The sequence below is a fragment of the Camelina sativa genome, chromosome 11 (genome assembly GCF_030686135.1).
Source record: "Camelina sativa cultivar CO46 ecotype springtype chromosome 11, ASM3068613v1".
Classification (NCBI taxonomy): Eukaryota; Viridiplantae; Streptophyta; class Magnoliopsida; order Brassicales; family Brassicaceae; genus Camelina; species Camelina sativa.
In genome coordinates, this window is record NC_141890.1 from 26,251,716 (window position 1) to 26,276,227 (window position 24,512).

At 29.7% G+C, this 24,512-nt stretch overlaps 2 protein-coding genes and 1 long non-coding RNA gene across 3 annotated transcripts; 1 reads left to right on the forward strand and 2 right to left on the reverse strand.

Annotated features, from left to right (window-relative positions):
* Positions 1–5,407: 5,407 nt before the first annotated feature.
* On the reverse strand, positions 5,408–7,794 carry LOC104728259 (uncharacterized). The gene is made up of 3 exons (XM_010447267.2): positions 6,608–7,794; positions 6,110–6,526; positions 5,408–6,020 (listed from the first exon to the last, which is right to left on the reverse strand). The coding sequence occupies exons 1-3, from the start codon at positions 7,792–7,794 to the stop codon at positions 5,408–5,410; spliced, it is 2,217 nt and encodes a 738-aa protein (XP_010445569.2).
* Positions 7,795–13,862: 6,068 nt separating this feature from the next.
* Positions 13,863–14,555, forward strand: LOC104728261 (uncharacterized). Its single transcript, XM_010447268.1, has 2 exons — positions 13,863–13,975; positions 14,192–14,555. The coding sequence occupies exons 1-2, from the start codon at positions 13,863–13,865 to the stop codon at positions 14,553–14,555; spliced, it is 477 nt and encodes a 158-aa protein (XP_010445570.1).
* A 5,529-nt stretch (positions 14,556–20,084) lies between these two features.
* Positions 20,085–21,794, reverse strand: LOC147934412 (uncharacterized). The gene is made up of 2 exons (XR_015570530.1): positions 21,571–21,794; positions 20,085–21,452 (listed from the first exon to the last, which is right to left on the reverse strand). It is a non-coding gene; the product is annotated as an uncharacterized LOC147934412 (long non-coding RNA).
* Between the last annotated feature and the right edge of the window lie 2,718 nt (positions 21,795–24,512).

A 24,512-nucleotide genomic window follows, 5' to 3' on the forward strand; every position in this document is an offset into this window, starting at 1 on the left:
TACGACTTGAAGCTCCAACCAAGTTTACATCTGATGTCGATAAGGGGAAATGGTTGGTTTTCTTTTAATTTTGAGGGAGCAAGCTCTATGACATCCTCTATAGAGAAACACATCGCCTCAGCTGTTCGCACTGGCAAGGCAATGACTCGCTTATCTCAACCAGTACAACCCCTCTCAGCCACCTATGCTACAGAGTCTTGTCAAGGTTTTTGTTCAACGGATTTAAAAGCTATTTTCTTGACTGGCTCTACCAGGACAAAACTAAAACAAGCTAAGACACTGAGAAGACCAAACCAGTAGAGGAGGAAATCTGAAGTTCATGGAAAAAACACTTCATGGAAGCAAGGATTGGATATAGACCTTCTTATGTGTGGCGTAGTATCTTGTTTGGGTGGGAGTAGCTGGAGAGAGGAATGTTGAAATCTATAGGAGATGGAAGAAACACAAGTGTATGGGTAGACAAATGGGTCTGTGAATATCAGCCAAGACGTCCTTTCAACAGAGAGCAAATGATAAACTTGAAGGTGCAGGTCTCTTCACTGTTAACTAAAATTGGTGACTGGGATGTGTAACTCTTGGAGGTCACACGAATCAGATCCTTCCCTCCAGGTCAGACTCTTTAGGATAGTCATGTTTTGGCTTATACAGTCGATGGAAAGTATTCGGTGAAGAGTGGAAATTGGCTTCTCACAAAGGAGATATAAGGTTTGGAGCATTTCCCAGAGAATGTTCTAATTGTTAACAAAGTCGAGGGGATTTGGGACATTTTAACTGAATCCAAAATCAGAATATTCCTTTAGAGAGCTTTATTTGGCGCCATTGCAGTTGCAGAGTGCATGCGAAGACATGGTTTTCAGGTTAATCCTCTATGTCCTGAATGCAAAGCTGCAGAAAAGACAGTTGCTCATGTTCTTTTTGGGTGCACTCTGGCAAGTAGAGTGTGGACTGAAACCTCTCTGCCTTTACCGAGTCAGGGCTTTTCTGAAAGTGTGATAAAAAAACATTGATTATGTCCTAGAGTTAATGAGGAGGATGGAGCTGCCGAGTAAAATTTGGTCTTCTATTTCTTGGATCCCTTGGGAATCTGGAAAGTGCAGAATGGTTCTATTTTTTCAGATAGAAGACATGGTTCTGTTTTTTCGGATAGAAGACATGATCATCATGTGGTGCTTGCTACCGCATTGGAGGACTCTGATGTGTGGTTATATCAACAACTAATGTTGTTACAAGACACATCCAGGGATGGTATGAGACATGGTACTGCTCCACAGTTTTGGATTAAGCCTTCCCCAGGGAGTCTGAAATGCAATATCCACTGTTCATGGGTGAATGCAACCCCCTTTTGTGGTAGAGCTTGGTTTCTAAGGAATCAGGGAGGGAATGCAAGTCAACATGCTAGGACGCTTTCTTACCACGGTTGAATAGAATATCAGCTGAACTTAATTGTATTTTGTGGTGTCTCATAAGTCTTAAGGATCTTCGCTTTTCAACAGTTGAAGTTTGGTCAGATTGTTAAGCTACATTAGTGGCTTTGGCTGCGCTGTCAGCTTGGCCTAAGTTTCTTTCTCAATTAGACAAGATTGGTGGAGTAGTACAGGTGATGGGAGAGGTTTCTTTTAAACTCTTTTCACCGAAAGCCAATTCTTTGGCTAGGGATATTGCTCAAAGCGTTACAAAGGACGGGTGGTTCACATGTTATCTGGCTAAAGGCGGACCAGCATGGTTGCATGAATGGATTGAGGAGGAACGTTGTAGAGGGCAATGAGGTTTTGATTATTTCCTTGGTTTAAATCATATGATTTTGATTTGTGTCAATTGTTATAGTTCGTGTATACACTTTTGGTTCTTTTATTAAATTGATTGAAGTGATTAAAAAAAAAGAAAAAAAAAATATTTCATTATAGGATTCAAAATAAAAATTGGTCATAACATAAACTTGTTGTCACTATATAGTACACTGATCAATTTTTTTCATTAACAAATCTGCTATCAAACAATAGATTTTTGTTAACCTAAACTAAATCTTCCACAACCAAAAACAAATATGTCATAACATAAAACTAATATGTTCTGACTATATGTCATTCTTGCAATTTTGTTATATTATTATTTTATTTTAGTTTAATGTGTTATATTATATTAATTTTTAAAAATATTGCAATTTTTTTGTCAACAGCTTAAATAAATTAGCTCAAAAGAGCCAACTAAAAAATATTGAAATTAAAAATGTAAATAGAGATATAATGTTTATAAAAATTATAATATATATTAATTATTCTGTAATTAATGTGTTATATTATATATATAGATTTTTAAAAATTATTAAATTACAAATCTATATATATATGTAAAATTTATAATATTTATTAAATGTAGAAAATATATTAAAAATATTATATAGTAATGGGTGATTATTGATTTTCTAATTAAACACATTTAATATATTTATATTAATTTAATATAAATAACTTAAATATGTTATATTAATTAGAGAGCTTATGCACCTTAATGCTTAATGCTTATGCTCTACTATCTGTTGTTCCATCCAAGCCCGTAGTTTACTTCGCAATTTTCTTCTCAGAACACGGATGTTATATTTGATTGCACAGATATTTTAAATTTCGTAATGACCTAACGATTAGACCATGGTCAAACTGAACTGGTTTAATGATCGGTTAAATTTTTATTAAATTCGTTATCTATCAAATATGGTATAAAACCGATAAAAATGATTAAAATCCTTTTGAGAAAAATACAAATATTTTAGGTATTGGCAAAAGGAGTAAAGGACAAACAAAGAGAGGTCCAAATAACTCCCGTAAATATTAATCTTTATCCAACATTGGTTGTTATCTTCTTGTCCACTAAAATCTGCCTGGTCTACTTAAACCAGAACAAACCGAGCAAGTACCACACGTATATTTGGAAGTTTGATAGAAAAGAAAAATCTCCAATTTTGCAATAAAAGGAATATATATATATATATATATATATATATATACATCTATCTTAACATCAATATGTTAGATTAAAATATAATTCTTTTTTCACTTTTATTTAATTTTATATTTCATTATTTTAATTACTATTTAATAAATAAAATTAATAAAATTTTAGTTTTTTTCAGCATACGATGTGATTTGCATTTTTATAAACAGATATATATTTTGAAAATTGTCTTACTATATTTATAACCAAACAAGTAGATCCACATATCTATACTATTAATTGGGAAGAACACTAGGATAAAAAAAACAATAAAATCAGTATGCCATGAAATGCCCCTTAAATAAAACTCTTTAGAGAACACAAAAAGAGAACGACAAGGGCAAATTTGTAAGATTAAATGGCCATGAAACTCGGATCCTAACCGACCCAGTTTAAACATATTCGGATCCTGTTTTGCTAGATTGACTATGGAATATATACTCCTTTATCCAATCACACCGGTTGCCTGCAAAAAAAATAAAACAAAAGGATTAAACCAACCAGAAACAGAAAGATATGTTAGTTAAGGAATATATGATTGAATTGAAATTCCTATAAAAAAAAGCGAATTGTTTTAACTATCATCAATATCAATCTCATTCCATATAATACCAAACAATTAATCAATATCTGCTATTTAATCAGACTCAATCATCACTCGAATCAACGAATCAGCCTTCACAATAATTTTTTAAACAAAACTTTCAAAAACTAGAACAATTATATCCCTAAACATCCTATATATTTACATCTCAAATCAATATCACAACCAAATCAGTATCCCTAATAATTAGTAACTACAATAAATGCATTAATCACAAACTGTAATATAGGCATTAGTTTACGTAGGATTGAAATCTCATATTATTGATATTTTACCAAATAACATTTAAACGTAACTACAAATATGGAATATAATCTTATCAAATCGAGAAAAATACAGAATGATGATTCGATTTTTCTACAAATTAAATAGAATACGAAATTAAGATATTTGAATTTATGGGAAAATATCTTTAAAACAGAAACTAATTATTGTCAACAATTGTTTACAAACTTTTGTATATAAATATAGCATTGGGGTTCTACCTTTTTAGTAGCCTAAAGCTCTAATGTCTTTCACTCAAAAACATCGATCACAAAACAAACAAAAAGATTGATGGATTCATATACCTTAATGACATTAAGCCCTTAAAACGAGTTAGCGAATCCAAGCATCCAAACCAGGATCCCTCAATCATGGAAGCAATTCACTAAGCATACTGGATATATGAATTTGTACGTCTGTAAGAATATAGTAGAGATAAGCTACTAATATTTCTTTTTCTTATGTTTTACATCAATATTCAAGTTTTCTAATTTGTGTTCCTAACAATTTTGTAGCTGAAAAATACAATTGATAAGTTTGTAAATCAGAATTCTCAACTCTTAGGATTTTCAAACAATCAACAATTGGTAACGATTTATTTATATCTTCATCTACGATACTAGATCTAATTTTGTTTTAAATAAATCATGTTAAGAAGAATCTAATTAGTATTTCAATAATTTATAATTGTATTGAACCTGTCAAAATATTTGTTTTTACTTTGCTTCGTGTAAGAATCATACTATACAAGATTTTTGGTTTGTTCTAATATGTTTTCTTTATGGTTCAAACAGATTTATGTGGTTTACCCACGTATTCTATACAACGGTTTGCCAATAAAAAAAGGTAAACATATATAACTAACTTTTATCTTGGTTTTTGCTAAGTAACCATACGCCATTCAAAACACTAAAGTTTTTTAATATCTCACCTTTTGGTACGACAGCATCAACTTCCATACTTGATAGACTTGATGAGCTACTGCAATCAGAAGGGAAAACAAATTATTCAGGTAATCTTTTCAATCGTAGAAATTTTTTTCCAGATTTGAAATCGATGGTATAGTTGATCTTAATTCATAATGAATCCTACAAAATGAATCTTATAAAATGAATCCTACAAAATTAATCTTATAAAATGAATCTAAAATCATAATGAAGTATGAAGGCATATAACACATTTTTACTTTGACTTAGTGTCTGGAAAAAAAATCAATAAATGAAAGAAATACTTTATACTAAAGCATCGAATTCTTGCATGTCATGGATTCAGTTCAAATCTATGTTGCATGGAAACGGAAACGGAAACGCGGAAACAAAACGTTTCGGAAACGGAAAACGGGATTTTTTGAAAAATAGGTAATGGAAACGTATAGGAAACGTATATATATATATAGATATATAATATATATCTATATATATATAATATAGATATAATAAATCTCTAAACATAAAAATCATAATAAAAAAAATTCTGAAACAACACAAATTCAAAACATAAATATTAAATAGTTTAATTAAAAACTGTAAAAAAAAACTAAAACGTTCAAAATCAATTTTTTTGACCATCATCGCCATTCTCATTTTCATTGGTTTCACCAAACAAAACTGCCTCTAAATCAGGTTCGTCGAGAGAAAGATCTTCAGACTCAAGTCTCCCTAAATTAGACTCATCTAGTGAATCAAATTGATCACCTCCAAGATCCCACATTTGATTAGGACCATTTTTATAAGCAGAACTTTTCCTTGATAAAAGACGAAGATTGGTGTGGACAAATACCAAATCTTCTGCTCTTTGTGGAGCAAGCTTGTTTCTTGTTGCAGAATGTATAAACTTGTAAGTACTCCAATTCCTTTCGCAACATGAGGATGATGAAGGCTGTCCAAGTAACTTAAAAGCTAAGGCTTGAAGCTTTGGTGCTAAAGCTCCATGAACTGCCCACCATTTTAGAGGTTCTAGGATGAACCTATCATGCATTGCATCAACGGTACCAAAGTCTTCCAAGCATAATGAAAAATTGGAATATTCAACATTAACTTCTCTTCTTTCATCTGGATCTGTAAAATACCTCATGATGCAATTTTTTCTTTCTCTAGTAACCTCTAAATCTTGATGTGGAGATTTTCTATTGGTTTCTTCTCCAAGCCACTCTGAACTATAATATCTGTAAGCAAAAATATACCAAAAGGTTATTGTTTATGTAAATGTAAGAAAACAAAATCTAGTAAAAGTATGATAAAGTTATAAACTTACTTCGGATTCAGAGAATGTGCCATGCAATGGAGAGGAGTATTGCTCTTATTCCAACGAGAGATCAAAACAGAATTCACAGCATTCCAGAATACAGATTCTTCGTCAAGTTTTTTTCTTTCTTTTCTAAAGATAGCCTTCTTCACATTCTGAATCATATTGTCCCACCACTCATATACTAAATGAAGAGAAGGCTTATCAGTATCAGCAGCTCTAATCACACTATATATGGGCAAAGTGAAAGATAAAGCATATTCAAGCTCATCCCAAAACATCTCATCTAATATCTTTTGTTTCACCGCATATGCTTTAGTTACATTATCTTCTTTATAATCATCCCACTTAGTACTGATCACCATTTGTTGCAACCCAGTTTTTATTTTCTTGAACCTTTTGAACATCACAACCGTGGAGGCAAATCTGTTAAGATTAATAAAATACAATAGTGTTATATTTGATATAAACAAAACATAAGTAATAGTTAACAAAAGAGAAATAAACCTGGTAGAAGCTATTGTAAGGAGTTTAAGATCACAATGTTCTGTAAACATCACAAGCCTCATTCCATGGTTCATAATGAAGTTCTTAATCCAATTCACATCCTCACTTAGAGACTTGATCCAAGAACAAGAATCATATACACCTTCGTCTGTTCTTGTGTTTAATAATGGTGAACATATGTTCTTCAAAGCAAGGTTCAAAGTATGCACCACACATGGGGTCCAGAAGATGGTAGGATACTTGGCTGAAATAAGTGAACCAGCCTTTACACAATTGGCAGCATTATCAGTAACTACTTGGACAACACTTTCATGTCCAACCTCCTTTATGCAGTCTATGATCAACTCTGCAATCATCTCACCTGTTTTTGTTTCACCTTGGGTATTAATCGCCCTTAACATCATTGGACCACTCTCATTTGCAGCAAGCAAGTTAAATATTGGTCTTCGTTGTGGATCCGACCAACCGTCGCTACATATACTAACTCCTTTCTGTTTCCATGAATTCTTTAAAGGCTGTAAGTGCAGTTCAAGGTTCTTCTTTTCTTTTTGGAGAAGTCCAGCCCTCAATGCTTCATACCCAGGGGGAACATATCCTGGAATGTTTGATGCTCGCTTATATGAATTTTGGTAGTGAGGATTTCTTGCAAGGTTAAAAGATAAACCACCTGTGTAATACATTCTAGCAACCTCGCCATCACATTGCTCCCTTTCCTCATTCTTAAATGCCTTTGCCAAAGGTGAATCCATTGTCTTTCTCCTCTTCGGATCAAGCTCATTTGCAATCGGAACACTATAACTCATATCATAATCAAGAGAAGAGTGAGACGCGTTCCTTGTTGATGACGGCAACGGAACTGTTTTAGGAGCTGCACGTTGTATTCTTTTTTTGCACTCATCAACTAACTTTCTCATGTTAGCTCTTTGTTGAGAAGTAACCTTCAAACACTCTTTAATTCCCTTTGCTCCATCTTTCAACAAATGAGTTGTGACTCTGCAATAAGAACCAGAATATTTTGTATTGCAAAATTTGCATTCAAATCTCCATGATCCTCCTCCAACCATCTTCTCAATTTTATTCACATAAATCCACAAAGGCGCCTTATCATCAATGTTAGATAGATCATCAATATTGATTTCTTCTCCACCATCATGTAGAGGGTCAGGTGGTGTATTAGATGTGCTCATATTACTGAAAATTAAGAAAATAAATTCTCTGAGAACTCATAAGTAGAACCCGTCAAACTACACTATAATTGGACAAAAAAAAGAAGCAATTAATAATCTCCAATTCAAAGGAGGAGAAGATCAAAGACTCCAAAAAGTCAAAACTCAAAACTCAAAACTATCTTCTTATATCTACGAGACCACGACTTCAACAATCAACATATAAATTAATTATTTCATTGACCTTAGTTGAGGAAGAGAAAAGCATACCTTTGCGGTGGCGTCGTCTCTTCTACGGTTATAGCTTTTGCTTTTTTAGGGTTCGACTAGTTATGACTTATGAATTCTTATAAATTATATTATTTATTTATTAAATTTCAAAATTATAAAAAAGAGTTTCCTTCGCGTTTCCAAAACGGAAACGGAGTTTCCAACGTGTTTCCAAAACAGAAATAGAGTTTCCATCGTGTTTCCAAACTAGGTTTTTTAGGAAACGTGTTTCTGTAGCTTGTTTCCGAGTTTCCACGAGTTTTCGTTTCCGAAACGTTTCGGAAACGGGAAACGCACCTCAAAAAGAGTTTCCATGCAACATAGGTTCAAATTGGGTATATCAATTTTTCTATCCAAATTGAAAATGGAAATTAAATATTCTAAGATAATTCGAAGACGTCCAGTCTAAAGAAAGAAAGTTTATGGGCACATTATTGTTATGTCAAAGCATGTATCTCATAAACTTGGACTAACACAAATTTTTTAACTATCCTCCTAAATTTATGGCATGAGTATGTGGTGAAGTAAACTTAGTTAATTACATCTTAATCCAGACTCTATACAGTCCCTAGCGAAGATCTGAAAACGAATATTTTTAGTAACTATTTTTTACCCGTCGGCTTCTATTTAGTAACTATAACGAAAGAAGAAGCTCAAATGGTTGATCGATTAGCGGCAAAATAGAAGCCGACGGTTCTGGTAATCGTGGAAAGATAGAAGCCGACGGGTCGACTTCAAATTGCTAGATAGAAGTCGATGGTTCGGCGGTAGAGACTATCGATCGACGAAGTGAAACATCTGTGACATGATTCTTCTCGGCACGGTGACGGTGACTCAAAAGTCAAAAGGGTCGTTTAGGTTGATACGATGAACCTACACAATATCTAATCGGAATGTGGGGATCTTCTTATCTAACAATGGCCTTTTTAATAAATGTTAAAAAAAAAAATTACATGGGTATAGATTTATGATAAATAAAAATATACAATATACTTAATTAAATAATAATATTGTACGTTTAATATGTTATGAAACGAATTAGGTTATGTTAGGAAAAATATGACAATTCCTAAAATATGTCTCAAAGAATGATTATTGAACCAGAACCAACCAGTTTGTTAGGTCATTAGGTTGTTGGTTTGTATCAATATTTGCTAATTTTATCAATTTGGTTTGATAGTTCATGCGTTTTAATCATTTTTACTGATTTTATAAATTTCATAATTTACAAGTCTAATAAAATTTTTACTACAGGTAAAAACATATAAAATTCATTATGAGACAGGTCTATCGGTATGTGTTTGACCAACTTGACAAGTTGGGTCATATGACCGGAAATTTTTAATTTTTGGTATTTTTAATCCGGTTGATAGTTTATGGATTCACATTTGATCTGAATTTGTTGTCATGTCGATCCGTATCTCTTGGTGAAACTATTATTATCTCAATGCTATATCAAATAATTATATCGATGAATATAATCCCGTACAAACGTCCGAGATCGAATCCAAATTTGATTTAACACACCTAAACAAATTGTTGAAAATGTTTAGATTAGTTTAAAATAATATACATGTAATATCATTTAACTATATTATATCTTAATTTTTTCTTTTAAATATCACCCATGCAGGTTTAAACAATTTACGCAAAATAATCCCTCACGTACGTGCGGGTCCGAACCTAGTAAAGTACATTTTTGTGACATCCTCTCTTATCTTTGTATCCAAACAAGTCCCAGCTAAATTCTCTACAACTCTTACAACCAAACATAATTATTTCCTTATTTGATAATATTAATTTCCTAAAATTTATCTACCTAATTTAAATCAATATGTTAGATTAAAATATAATTCTCCTTTCACTTTTATTTAATCTTATATTTCATTATTTTAATTATTATTTAATACATAAAGTTAATAAAAATTTAGTTTTTTTCAGCATATAATGTGATTTGAATTTTTATAAACGGATATATATTTTGAAAATTGTCTTACTATATTTATAACCAAACAAGTATATCCACATATAGAGCTCGGAATACATTTTTGGAGTACAATAGAGTGCCATCACTTTTGCCAACTTCGGATCGGTTTTTTAACTAAAATTATAGCTAATTCAATTATATAGCATACTTATTTACATCCAATTAATGCCAAATATTGCCAATTAATGCGCATTGTATCGTAGGAAAGAACTAATTTGCATGCCAAAAATCTAGGGCCGAGTTTGACAAAAAGAATTGATAACACAAATTATGTAATCACATCTTCTTAATCTCATCCCTATAATATAGCAATTAATTCAAGATGAATACATCTTAGGAAATATCTAATTTGTGTTTAATAAACGATTACATATTTGGTAAGATCTTATTAGCTTTAAATATACACTATTAATCCAATAATATCAATTGGGAATCATAATAAGAATATGACATATCATTCATTCCTAAATCATAACTAACCAAATCGTAAAATGTATATTTTCAACTTGCGAATCAAGAGTTTCTACAAAACTCTACTTACAACCGTTAACACTATATATAGATGTAATTCACCATCGATCTAAACAATTACAGTATCATATCAACAAAATAATAGACCAGTGGTGTACCACAGGGTAAAACATAGTCTATATATACATTTTTGGAGACATTTATAAAATAAATCTTGAAGTTCAAACCTATTTACAAACATGTCATTGGCTTAATTATTAGACTAGGAGATATCCCATGCTTAAAGCATGGATCAGCATTTAAAAAAAAATTATAATATAATAAGAAAAATTATTGTTATATTTCTTTTAAAATTTATTTTGAAATAAAATAAAATAAAAGAAAGATGATAGTAAAATCATAATTTAAAATTATAATAAAATCTTCGAAATCTAGTTATTAAAATAATTTTATTGTCTACTTGCATATAAAATCTTAGTTGAAATTCTGATTGGTTTATATTTTAAAAAAAAATTAGTAATTAAATAAATTAGTAATTTAGTTAAGTAATATATTTGTACTTATCAATTATATAGTATGATATAACTTCGTAATTAATTTAAATAATATTAAGATTTCGATTTTTGGAAACAAACTTTCCCCTTAACTAAATTTCCAAAAAAATCTGCCAAATAAATAATTGATTAATTGCTAAAAAATCAGCTGAGATATTCGATTGATTTAGGATTATTTTTCCCCTATAATATATGTTAAGAATCAAATTAAAGAAACAAATTTAAATACCAAAAGATATCATATCCCTACAATATTCTTTAAAAAAACAGATTACAGTGATTTACTCCCCAGTTAGTTACTAAATCAGATTTTTTATTGTTTGGAAAGGTTTGTTTACTCAACCCAATGTTCACTCTATAAATAATTAAATACTATACACCTAAACTACTATTTCAGCAATCAGAACAACATAACCCTTAAAAAAACCCTTAAACACTCTTTCGTTCATGATTTTTACATCAGCATCAACATATGTTGACCGGTGAATCTGTCTCCAAATCTTGGATATATTTATAAGAAAAAAGATAGTGATGGAGAAACAATGTAGTGGTTACTATACTTTTTTTTTTGGTTGAAGAGCACTATCAATATTTTGTAATATCATATACTTGGAATTTTAGAATGTAGTCATTCTCTCTTTTTTTGTAATGGTTTTCATTTCAGTTCTCAAATATAAGGTTTTCTTATACAGCTAAGTCATTATTGTTTATTTTACTTTATCAAACAAAAATTATCTTTTATTTTATGTTTAATGCTTTTAGTTTTACAAATAGTTTGGGTTGTTTAAAGTTTAGTTTTCGTTTTTTATACTTTTTAATTTTTCTTAATTCATGCAAATTATATTCAATTTATTTTATATTTTTTGATAATGAATCGAATTCTTTATCTATATTAAAAATACATTTTAATTTGTTGACAATAAGAAACATCTCTAATTAAATAAATAAATCGGTAATTACACTTAAAATCTTTTATGGTTATAATTTCTTAGTTTCCAAATTAGACGATTTATAACAAAAGATAGTTACAGTAAAACCTCTATAAATTAATAATGTTGGGACCAAGACGTTTTATTAATTTATAGTCATATAAATTAATAATTATTAATTTATAGTGTAAATTAATAATTATTAATTTATAGATATATTTTTAATTGTTTATTTTTTTTTAAATTATGAATTGGAACAATTATAGCAACATAAGATTAAACTTTTGGATGTTATAAATTTTATGGTTTAGGAATTGAACTTGTAATATTTATAAAGCATTATTGACAATAAATTACAAATACTATAAACAAATTGACTTGTACACATGACATACATAAATTCAAATTTATGAATAATAATAATATCAATTCTCATATTTTAATAATCTGTCTAATTATCAAATTGTAAATGATGCATATCTAAAAATTAAAACTTTAAAATTTAATTATTTGTATGACATGTTATAAAATATTTTAGAGATATCATTATAGTTTGAAAACACAACATTACAATTGTTCTATAGAAATGAGTTTTAGGAGAAACATGCACTATTATATCAGTATATATATATATATATATATTTACATGATTATTAATTTATGATATTATTGGGACCATATTTTACATTGAGATTTCAAAAAAATTATTATCTTATTATCTTATCGAATATTGTTAATTTTTACACTGGCCCGACTTGGGACCAGCAAAATTTATTAATTTATAGTGATTATTAATTTATAGAATATTAATTTATAGAGGTTTTACTGTAATATGATAGCTAAAATCTCGAAATTAAAGCAAAATGATAACATGATTATAAATATAATTATTTTAGAGAATCTAATTATTTTAAGAAAACTCTAAATCTAAATTATTTCCTATATTTTCGTTTTAATGTCATATCTTCCTATGATACTCATTTTTGGCTTTTATTATGGTAATAAACTTTCATACAATTCAGATTGTTTTTATATTTTTCACTAATACTTTTAATACAGTTAAGTTATTTTCTGAAACTGATATTTGGCAAAATCTTTTAAATCTTACAAAATCAATCACGATAAACATAATTATCTATATGTACATGCACAATCGAATATTCTTCCATTTAGTTATATAAAATAATTGTCCACCGGTCATTCATTTCTCTAGGTTTTGAAAATGATACAATGTATAATATTTATCTATGTATTCTTTTGGTATATTTATCAATTTATTTATTTCACATATTATTATCCAAATAAAATTATACATCTAAATAATTTTGAAACATACTCAAAACCAACACAAAAGGTACAATCTAACTAAAATGATGAAATCTAAATTTAATCAAAACAAACTCAAAAATATAAAATATGTATTTTTTATTTATTATAAAAATTATCACGCGGTGTACCTTGGGTTAAAATCTAGTATATATATATATATAATTGGTAACAAACCATTTTCCAAACTTTTAAACATTACTTAATTTAATCCCGAAGGCATAAATTTTGAAAAATACTTGGGGTGAACCCTTTTATTCACCTATTATCATTTTTAAACCAATTAGAATCTTATATGTAATATTACATTTAAAAAATAAATCAAAACAAATTTTTTTTTTTAGAAAGCAAAACCAATCAAAAAAACAAAATATGTATACTTTTAATTAAAAAAAAGTTAAATATTAGGTTGTTTTAAATTTTACAATTAAACGAGGTTATATATGGTTTTGTTCACTTCTCTTTTCTTAAAGACAAGTCTTAATCACCGATCCCTTCAATCCGATCCAAAAACCTAGGGTTTAGTTTTTGTTTGAATTCTTCTTCTGTGCAATGGCAGCTAACCGTACTGTGAAAATCGATGTCACTACGTGGGTTTCGAATCTAGCAATAAATAAAGAGTCTAAGAACATAGTCAAAATCTATCAAGGCGTAAAGACCGAAGAGTAAATTGAAGACGAGAGTGGAATTGTAACACTTATAGATTCTTCTAAAAGTCTACATGAACCAAATTCTCATATCCACTTGTTTCCGCGTTGCTGCACGTCATCAAGTCATCTCTTTGAACTCTTACGTGATGAACAAGTTCCTTGTTGTGGATATTTAGATCAACTACATGATCTATCTCAATTCTTACGTGATGAACAAGTTACTTTTTGCAGAGATATAGGTAAAAAAATCGCTCTTCAAGTCAAACATTCGTTTGCTAATGATGTTTCTCTTCGAGAACCTGTTTTCGTTACCGTCAATGTGAAATACATCTACGAGAGGCGTATGATTTTGCCGCCAGCTGTTTCTGTTCCGAGAGGTGCTCCAGCTGACGTATTACAGAGGTTGGTTGAAGAACAGATAGTAGAATCAACGTGTTCGATTTGTATTGAGAATTTATCGGGAAACATCATCCGGATGCCTCGATGTCTGCATATGTTTCATCAAGATTGTCTTTTCGAGTGGCTTGGTCATCAAAACTCGTGTCCCTTGTGTCGCATAGTTCCGTACAAGGCGGAGACTCAAACTTCGGCTTAGGACTAAAGTTAGGGTTAGGGTTAAGAAGATTTTGAAATCCGTTCTGTCTCAATTTTCTTGTATCGACGTTTTGATATATCATATGATTTTCTGGTGAAATATCGAAATTGTTTCGGTACTTGTTCACCATAAAAGTTGTTGTGTATACTTACAATTATCGCAACTTGAGAGAAGTTGTAATCACCAATTACAAAACTCTTTCCAAAGAACTAATTAGGTTTTGTTTCATCTCAGCGTCTCCTAGTCTTCTGTGTGAAATAACTCAATAGTCTTGTCAAAAACTCAGTTATGATCCTGTTCTTTTTTCTTATCGCTGCAGCTCTTTTAATAGACATTGCCGGCGTCGTTGGTGTCACCAGAAAATACGGCTACCAATACTGGTTGCTGCGACTATTTTTACAAGAAGCTGATGTTGTACTCCGCATACTTGTGTGTTAAGTACCCTATCATTTGAGTCGCGGGTTGTTAATGTAGCGATAGGAAAAAGAACCACATATGTCAAAACACCGTAACACAAAATGAAGCACAAGTCACTTGACCAATCGTATATTGCCACATAGATTTTTATTTTCTAATTTAAACCACATAATAATTTTAAATAAAACCTAAGAGGCTAAGATCGTGCAAAACAAAAAAAAATCTGATAATTAACAAAATTTTAAATGTTATTATTAACTATTAGTAGGAAAACAATTTTTTCTTCTCTGATGCAAAACTTTCGTGTATGAGAGAAGAACTGTAAAACTATATTCCTAAAATTTCTCACACTAATACCACCACGATTAGGGATAAATCATGGCACAATCAATAACTGATTCATCTCTTATTTAACTCCAATTTAATTCAACTTCCGACATAGTAAACAATTGACACAATTTTTGATTTTTAGAGACCACGTTTCTACTATTTGTGTGTCATATATCTTCTTCTCCCTCCGAAGGTTTTGATTGTTGGTTTCCAAATTGTTTATTCTGTCTTTTCTCTTTCGCTTCCTTACGCAAAAGAGTTCTTCAAGGTTAGATGTCGCGATTCTATTCCACATACGATACTCGAGTTCATCTTTTCTCCTCCCACTGCCATCACTGATCAATATTCTCTTTCGATGCTACCAAAGCCTATAGATACAATCGAGAGGCAATGTAATAACCACACTCTACTCTCTTGATTTGAAACTCAAATATCCGTGAAACAGTTTATATCAACAATTTTTAATTCTTTTTGCTTTTTGGTTCTAAGATAAGAATCTTTCTATCTACTTCCTTTTGCAGGTTGCCAAGACAAAATGTTGGACAAAATTTGACGGAAACCATAGTTCTTCATATGTTTACGGTATCCACAATTTTTATATCTTTTGCTTCTTTCTGTTTCATCCTTTTTTGCAAGTGTTATTCAACTCTTACTCTTTTCACTAAAAGTTTTGGGAAGATAAGATTTTCTGTCTCTTTTTTGGGTGCAGTTCATAACACTTGAAGACAACACCAAAAGTATCTTTCACCGGAAAAGATGCAGTACTCTGATGAGAAAGCAAAGCCAAGGCACATGCTCTTTTCTTTACTTAAGAAACAGTCCTAGAGAAAATGTGATGTGAAGGAAATCAACCCTCTCTGATCATCTCACAAGTCATAACGAAGCAAAATGTTCATTCTGGAAAGCATGCATGCGTTATGTGTTCATCATGTTAATGACGTAATCCATTATCCATGAGCTAAGTTTTTTTTATCTACTGTTCAATTCAAACTAAAACACATTTTAAATATTTAATGTTTGAAACCTGTGAATAATACGATCTATTACGTACACTAAATCTTCTCTTACTTTTCTTTTGTAACTTCCAAACTTAAAATGAAAAATCAAATTAGAAATGTGAACAATGCAAAACCTTTATATGGTTATAGAAAAATATTTGTAACTCTTCCTAATATTTTCTTATAAAAATTTGGACCTTAAATTTTGTCATTAATTTATAAATTCAGTCAAAATTACATTTTTGTTTTGTAAAATTTTATATTTTATGAAAAGGAAACGGTATCCGTGCATAGCACGAGTGACATACTAGTATTGTATAACTTATAAGAAAAATACTTAGGTTCATCCCTAGAGGTGAACCTCTCCATTCACCTCCTCCTTTTCAACCAATCAAAATCTTCTATACATTATCTCATTTTAAAAATAAATTAAAATTAAATTAAAAAGCAAAACCAATTAAGAAAACAAATTATGTATACTTTTAATTAAGGAAAATTAAATATTGGCTTGATTTAGATTTTACATTAGAACAAAATTATGTGTCTGTTTGGGTTTACAAATAAATTGTTTAGGGTTTAGATTTTACAATCAAAACGAAATTATATGTCTGTTTAGGTTTACAAATAATTTGTTTAGGGTTTATATTTTATAATTAAAACGAAATTATATGTCGGTTTGGGTTTACAAATGAGGTGGTTAGAGTTTAGATTTTATAATTAAAACGAAATTATATGTCGGTTTGGATTTACAAATGAGGTGGTTAGGGTTTAGATTTTATAATTAAAACGAAATTATATGTCGGTTTGGGTTTACAAATGAGATGGTTAGGGTTTAGATTTTACAATTAAAACAAAATTATATGTCGGTTTGGGTGTACAAATGAGATGGTTAGGGTTTAGATTTTACAATTAGAACGAAATTATATGTCGGTTTGGGTTTACAAATGAGATGGTTAGGGTTTAGATTTTACAATTAGAATGAAATTATATGTCGGTTTGGGTTTATAAAAGAGTGGTTTAAGTTTTTAATTTTATAATAATGTATACATATTTTATTTCCTTATTTTACAAGGAGGTGAATGGAGAGGTTCACCTCTAGGGGTGAACCTCTCCATTCACCTCCTCCTTTTCAACCAATCAAAATCTTCTATACATTATCTCATTTTAAAAATAAATTAAAATTAAATTAAAAAGCAAAACCAATTAAGGAAACAAATTTTGTGTACTTTTAATTAAGGAAAATTAAATATTGGCTTGATTTAGATTTTACAATTAGAACAAAATTATGTGTCGGTTTGGGTTTACAAATAAATTGTTTAGGGTTTAGATTTTACAATCAAAACGAAATTATATGTGTGTTTAGGTTTACAAATAATTTGTTTAGGGTTTATATTTTATAATTAAAACGAAATTATATGTCGGTTTGGGTTTACAAATGAGGTGGTTAGGGTTTAGATTTTATAATTAAAACGAAATTATATGTCGGTTTGGGTTTACAAATGAGGTGGTTAGGGTTTAGATTTTATAATTAAAACGAAATTATATGTCAGTTTGGGTTTACAAATGAGGTGGTTAGGGTTTAGATTTTATAATTAAAACGAAATTATATGTCGGTTTGGGTTTACAAATGAGATGGTTAGGGTTTAGATTTTACAATTAGAACAAAATTATATGTCGGTTTGGGTTTACAAATGAGATGGTTAGGGTTTAGATTTTACAATTAGAACGAAATTATATGTCGGTTTGGGTTTACAAATGAGATGGTTAGGGTTTAGATTTTACAATTAGAATGAAATTATATGTCGGTTTGGGTTTATAAAAGAGTGGTTTAAGTTTTTAATTGTATAATAATGTATACATATTTTATTTCCTTATTTTACAAGGAGGTGAATGGAGAGGTTCACCTCCTCCTTTTCAACCAATCAAAATCTTCTATACATTATCTCATTTTAAAAATAAATTAAAATTAAATTAAAAAGCAAAACCAATTAAGGAAACAAATTTTGTATACTTTTAATTAAGGAAAATTAAATATTGGCTTGATTTAGATTTTACAATTAGAACAAAATTATGTGTCGGTTTGGGTTTACAAATAAATTGTTTAGGGTTTAGATTTTACAATCAAAACGAAATTATATGTCTGTTTAGGTTTACAAATAATTTGTTTAGGGTTTATATTTTATAATTAAAACGAAATTATATGTCGGTTTGGGTTTACAAATGAGGTGGTTAGGGTTTAGATTTTATAATTAAAACGAAATTATATGTCAGTTTGGGTTTACAAATGAGGTGGTTAGGGTTTAGATTTTATAATTAAAACGAAATTATATGTCGGTTTGGGTTTACAAATGAGGTGGTTAGAGTTTAGATTTTATAATTAAAACGAAATTATATGTCGGTTTGGGTTTACAAATGAGGTGGTTAGGGTTTAGATTTTATAATTAAAACGAAATTATATGTCGGTTTGGGTTTACAAATGAGATGGTTAGGGTTTAGATTTTACAATTAGAACAAAATTATATGTCGGTTTGGGTTTACAAATGAGATGGTTAGGGTTTAGATTTTGCAATTAGAACGAAATTATATGTCGATTTGGGTTTACAAATGAGATGGTTAGGGTTTAGATTTTACAATTAGAATGAAATTATATGTCGGTTTGGGTTTATAAAAGAGTGGTTTAAGTTTTTAATTTTATAATAATGTATACATATTTTATTTCCTTATTTTACAAGGAGGTGAATGGAGAGGTTCACCTCTAGGGGTGAACCTAAGTGTTTTTGAAAAAATACTTAGGTTCACCCCTAGAGGTGAACCTCTCCATTCACCTCCTCCTTTTCAACCAATCAAAATCTTCTACACATTATCTCATTTTAAAAATAAATTAAAATTAAATTAAAAAGCAAAACCAATTAAGGAAACAAATTTTGTATACTTTTAATTAAGGAAAATTAAATATTGGCTTGATTTAGATTTTACAATTAGAACAAAATTATGTGTCGGTTTGGGTTTACAAATAAATTGTTTAGGGTTTAGATTTTACAATCAAAACGAAATTATATATCTGTTTAGGTTTACAAATAATTTGTTTAGGGTTTATATTTTATAATTAAAACGAAATTATATGTCGGTTTGGGTTTACAAATGAGGTGGTTAGGGTTTAGATTTTATAATTAAAACGAAATTATATGTCGGTTTGGGTTTACAAATGAGGTGGTTAGGGTTTAGATTTTATAATTAAAACGAAATTATATGTCGGTTTGGATTTACAAATGAGATGGTTAGGGTTTAGATTTTACAATTAGAACAAAATTATATGTCGGTTTGGGTTATAAATGAGATGGTTAGGGTTTAGATTTTACAATTAGAACGAAATTATATGTCGGTTTGAGTTTACAAATGAGATGGTTAGGGTTTAGATTTTACAATTAGAATGAAATTATATGTCGGTTTGGGTTTATAAAAGAGTGGTTTAAGTTTTTAATTTTATAATAATGTATACATATTTTATTTTCTTATTTTACAAGGAGGTGAATGGAGAGGTTCACCCCTAGGGGTGAACCTAAGTATTGTTCGAAAAACAAGTCTAAGCCATATATATAAGAGAAATACCCTAAAATAGCACTAAAACAAGTTTTATGGACAATTATAGCACACATTCCAAAAATTTCCAAAAATAGCACAATTTAACACATAAAAATATTTAAAATTAATTTTTACAATTGTTTTTTTCGGTTTGGATTCTCAATTTCACATTTAGGGTATAGTTTTGAGAGATAGAGTTTAGTATTTTGAATTTAAGATTTAATTTTGAGAAATACCCTCTAATAGCACTAATCTAAGTTTTTCTTCCAAACTTAGCACCCATCCTCAAATGTTCCAAAAGTAGCACAAAATTTAAAGGGAAAGAGAGATATCAATTCTTAAAATAAAATATCAATAAAATTAAAACCTAAAATCACAATCTCATCTTCCTTCCTCTCATCTCCCTTCCTCGATACACACAGTACCAAAAACGAAAATCCAAAATCACAAATCCAAAATTGCAATCTTCATCACCAATCTTTTGATCTTCTTCTTCTTCTTCCGGCAAAGCTTCCAATCTCAGATTTGATCGTGTATCAGTTCTTCACCAATCGTGTATCAATGTCATATGGAATGCTGAATCATCACGATTCTCGAAGTCGTACAGTGCTAACACAACAATTGGAAGCTCGCTCATTGAGCAATCATCATTGGAAACGCAGGAGAAAGAAGAAATGAGAGCATGATTTTCAGATTGAGACTTTCGATTGCTGGCGGTGAAGAGCTTAGGAGAACTCGTCATTACAAACATGGTCTCGAGAACACAATCATCAATAATTTCCCTTTTGATGGGTTTCATTGGAATTTGTGGCTTCTTAGTTTCAAAATTGACTGTTTTGTGTATTGCGTGAAAGTTTATGAATCTGCATTCAGAAATGAATAGTAAACGAGAAATATTGTTGTTGTATGTAACAAATTGTGATTCTTGAACTTCATATGATCTATCTTGGTTCTGGACTTCAAATCTTTTATGATGGTCTTCCTGAAATTCAAAGAAACTTTCCTGAATTTCGTAGAATCCTTTCTGAATTTTTAAGGAGTCTTTAAAATTAAAGAGAACATGTAGCAAACTCAATCATGATAGTGTTCTTATTATCCATCTTCTACAACTATTGTGTCTTCCTAATTTTGTTATGAAAGCCATCCAGAATTGCAAGGAGTCTTTCATGAATACTAGTTAATCTTTCCTAAATTTAATTAAATGTGTTCTAAATCCTTTTTTATATATTTTTGTCACATTATGTCAGTACTCCATTGTAAAAGGTAATGATTTCATTTTTGTGCATATTCTGTTTTTTTACCAATATTTAGACTTTTTATAAAAGTCATTATGAAATTCATCCTAAAATCCAAATTTTTTATGAAGGTCATCCTGAGATTCAAATAAACCTTCTTGAATTTTGTAGAATCCTTCCTGAAATTTTCATCATCATCAACCCATAGAAGTGAGCAAAGTCAATTCTCCAGCCCATAAAACTGCGGTAAACTTGAACTGCCAAGAGATGGTCATTTCAAATGAAATCGAAACCTTCATAATCAAATCTGCTAATTCACATACCACTCATCTCTCCTGCAAAAAAACCCCTCAAAATCATAAATTCAAAACAACTGTTTTGAAATTGAGCCACAAACGGAACACAAAAACAAGGAGATAAGAAAATCTAGAGAGGAGAGAGAGAGAGACGAACCATGAAAAGCTAGTAGAGAAAAAAAGATGGGAGACTAAGCAGCGTGTGATTGAAATTGGCCTTCTTTGATTATCAAATAACCAAAAAAGGTAGATCGAAACCATGAAAGAACCCAGGAATCATGGAAATGGTTTTTTAGTCACGCTTTGGAGTTCGGATCATTTTCTTACGAAACTGTTTTATCATTCTCTGATTAGAGATAACGATGAACAATTGAGAAAGGTGAGAATTTTATGAAATATTATAATTCATAATTAAATCATTAAATTAGAATTGTGTGCTAAATTTAGAAAATATAAAAGTGTGTGCTAAGTTTGGAAGAAAAACTTAAATTAGTGTTATTTTTGAGAATTTCCTATTAATTTTGAATAATTTATTGGTGCTATTTTTGGAATTTTAGAGATGTTGGGCTAAGTTTGGAAAAAAAATTATTTTGAGAATTTCCCTATATATAACTCATCTCTTATTATTCTTCTAGTCTGAATAAACCTATATAGAATAGGAAGGTCCAAAGATTTTGCATCAACAGAGAGCGATTGGATCTAATGTAAATAATGAAAGAAGCATAAAGTTCCTAAAATGATTCACAAAGGTTTACACACTTAAAGAACATCTTAATCCAATATCCTGAAATACTGCAAAATTGACAAAACAGATGAAAGAGCCAAATACTATGTTAAACAAAAAAAAAGTCACAAACACTTGTAAAATCCTGGAATTTCATATACTGCTTACATCTACCTTTTCATCTTCTCCAATGTTCTGGAGTCATAACAAAAATTGACGGAACAAGATAACGAAGAACAGTCTAGACTAGTGGATAAATTACTTTACACTCAAATATATATGTATATATATATATATATATACATGTGACATGACTAGCAACATGGCCGGTCCTAGGTATTTAGAGGCCTAAAGCAATTTAAACGATGTAAATTTAATATTTTTAAATTTTTTATTTAATATAATAAATTTATATTTCTTGTATTGTTTAGATAATAATTTAATATATTATTTGATATACTTTAAAAATAAAGTCTAACTTTTTTTTTTAGTTATTTCATAAAAATAAATAACACTAAAATCATAAAATTAAGAAAATGGTAGTTACATGTTTGAAAGAAAAGAAGGAACTTTAATTTATCATAATAAGTTAGCAAAAATAATTTATAATTTAGAGAAAAAAAAACAACTACTGAGAGTATATTTATAAAAGAAAACAGGAAAACATATACTTTTTGACACCAAAAAAGTAGGAAAGAAAGTAAAAAAGGAAAAAAATAAAACTGTATATTGGTCTATTGCAAACGTGGAGTCGGAGAGAGAAATATGTAAATGAATTACACTATATGATTATAACTAGATTTTGATGCGCGGTACACCGTGTAACTATTTTTTAAACTAAGTTTTTTAAAATTTGAAATTGTATATATTTGTTTTGTTTAGTGTAAGATTATATAATTGTATTTGATTGTTAATTGTAGAATTTAAATCTGCAGTTTACATGATCAATATTTTATCAACTTAACTAAATATATCTAATATTTTCATATTGATAATGTTAGCAAAATAATGAAAGGATGAATTACCCATTTAACACAATTCAATGATAATTTAAATATGTATTTGCATACCAACATCTAGATATTCTTTTTGTGAACTCGAAATTGACACAAACTCTTCACACCATATAACTTCGTTGCATGATAAATTCCTATTTATAAGTATATATATTTATTATAATATTAAGAAAATGAATTGTAAAATGATATATATCCTGAATAAATTGATTTAAATCAAAAAATTGGATACATACTTTTGAATCACTAATTTAATAATACTTAACTAGGTTTTACCCCGTGGTACATCACAGTTCTATTATTTTGTTGATATATATACTGTTAATAGTTGTAAGTAGAGTTTTATAGAAACTCTTGATTCCCAAGTTGAGAATATACATTTTACGATTTGTTAGTTATGATTTAGGAATGAATGATATGGCATATTCTTATTATGATTCTCAATTGATATTATTGGATTAATAATGTACATTTAAAGCTAATAAGATCTTACCAAATATGTAATTGTTTATTAAACACAAATTAGATATTTCCTAAAATGTATTCATCTTGAATTAGTTGCTATATTATATGGATGTGATTAAGAGGATGTGATTACATAATTTGGGTTATCAATTTCTTTTGTCAAATTTGGCACTAAAAATTCGGCATGCAAATTAGATCTTTCCTAAGATACAATGGGCATTAATTGGCATTGATTGGATGTAAATAAGTACGCTATGGATTAAAAACCGGCCCAAAATATTCGGCAATCTTAAGGAGGATCCGGATAATTGAATCGGTTATAATTTTAGTTAAAAAACTGATGAAACGACCCGACCCATTTTTTTAAAATTAATAAATAATAAATAGAAATATAATATAAACTACAACTAGTGGTCCCATACCAACTAGCCACCTATCCACAACCACAAACAACAGCGGAAATAACAATACCAATAAATATCCAAAATAAAATAACCAATAATAATCCATAACAACAATCCAATAATCAAACATCATGAAACATGAAACCGGCAACCTAACAATGTTTTTAAAGACCCAACTCTAGCAACCTAGCAACGCCAGACAACATACAATCGAGTCCCTAGAACATCCTCCTCTTCATCGCCTTGAGTCCACGATCACACTTTGCCTTTACCTGCACCACAAACACATATTGAGATGCATGAGTATTTGATAAACACTCAGTGAGGCAATCCTCCCATCTACTGGGCTATACACACAAGCAACAGTGATTCCAATGTTCCAAACAAACAGCAACCAAAACATACAAACAGGGAAAACAAACATCGTCTCGCTGGAAGGGAGGTGTCAACCGACACCAGCCAAGTGTCGACCGACACTGGCATTGGTGTC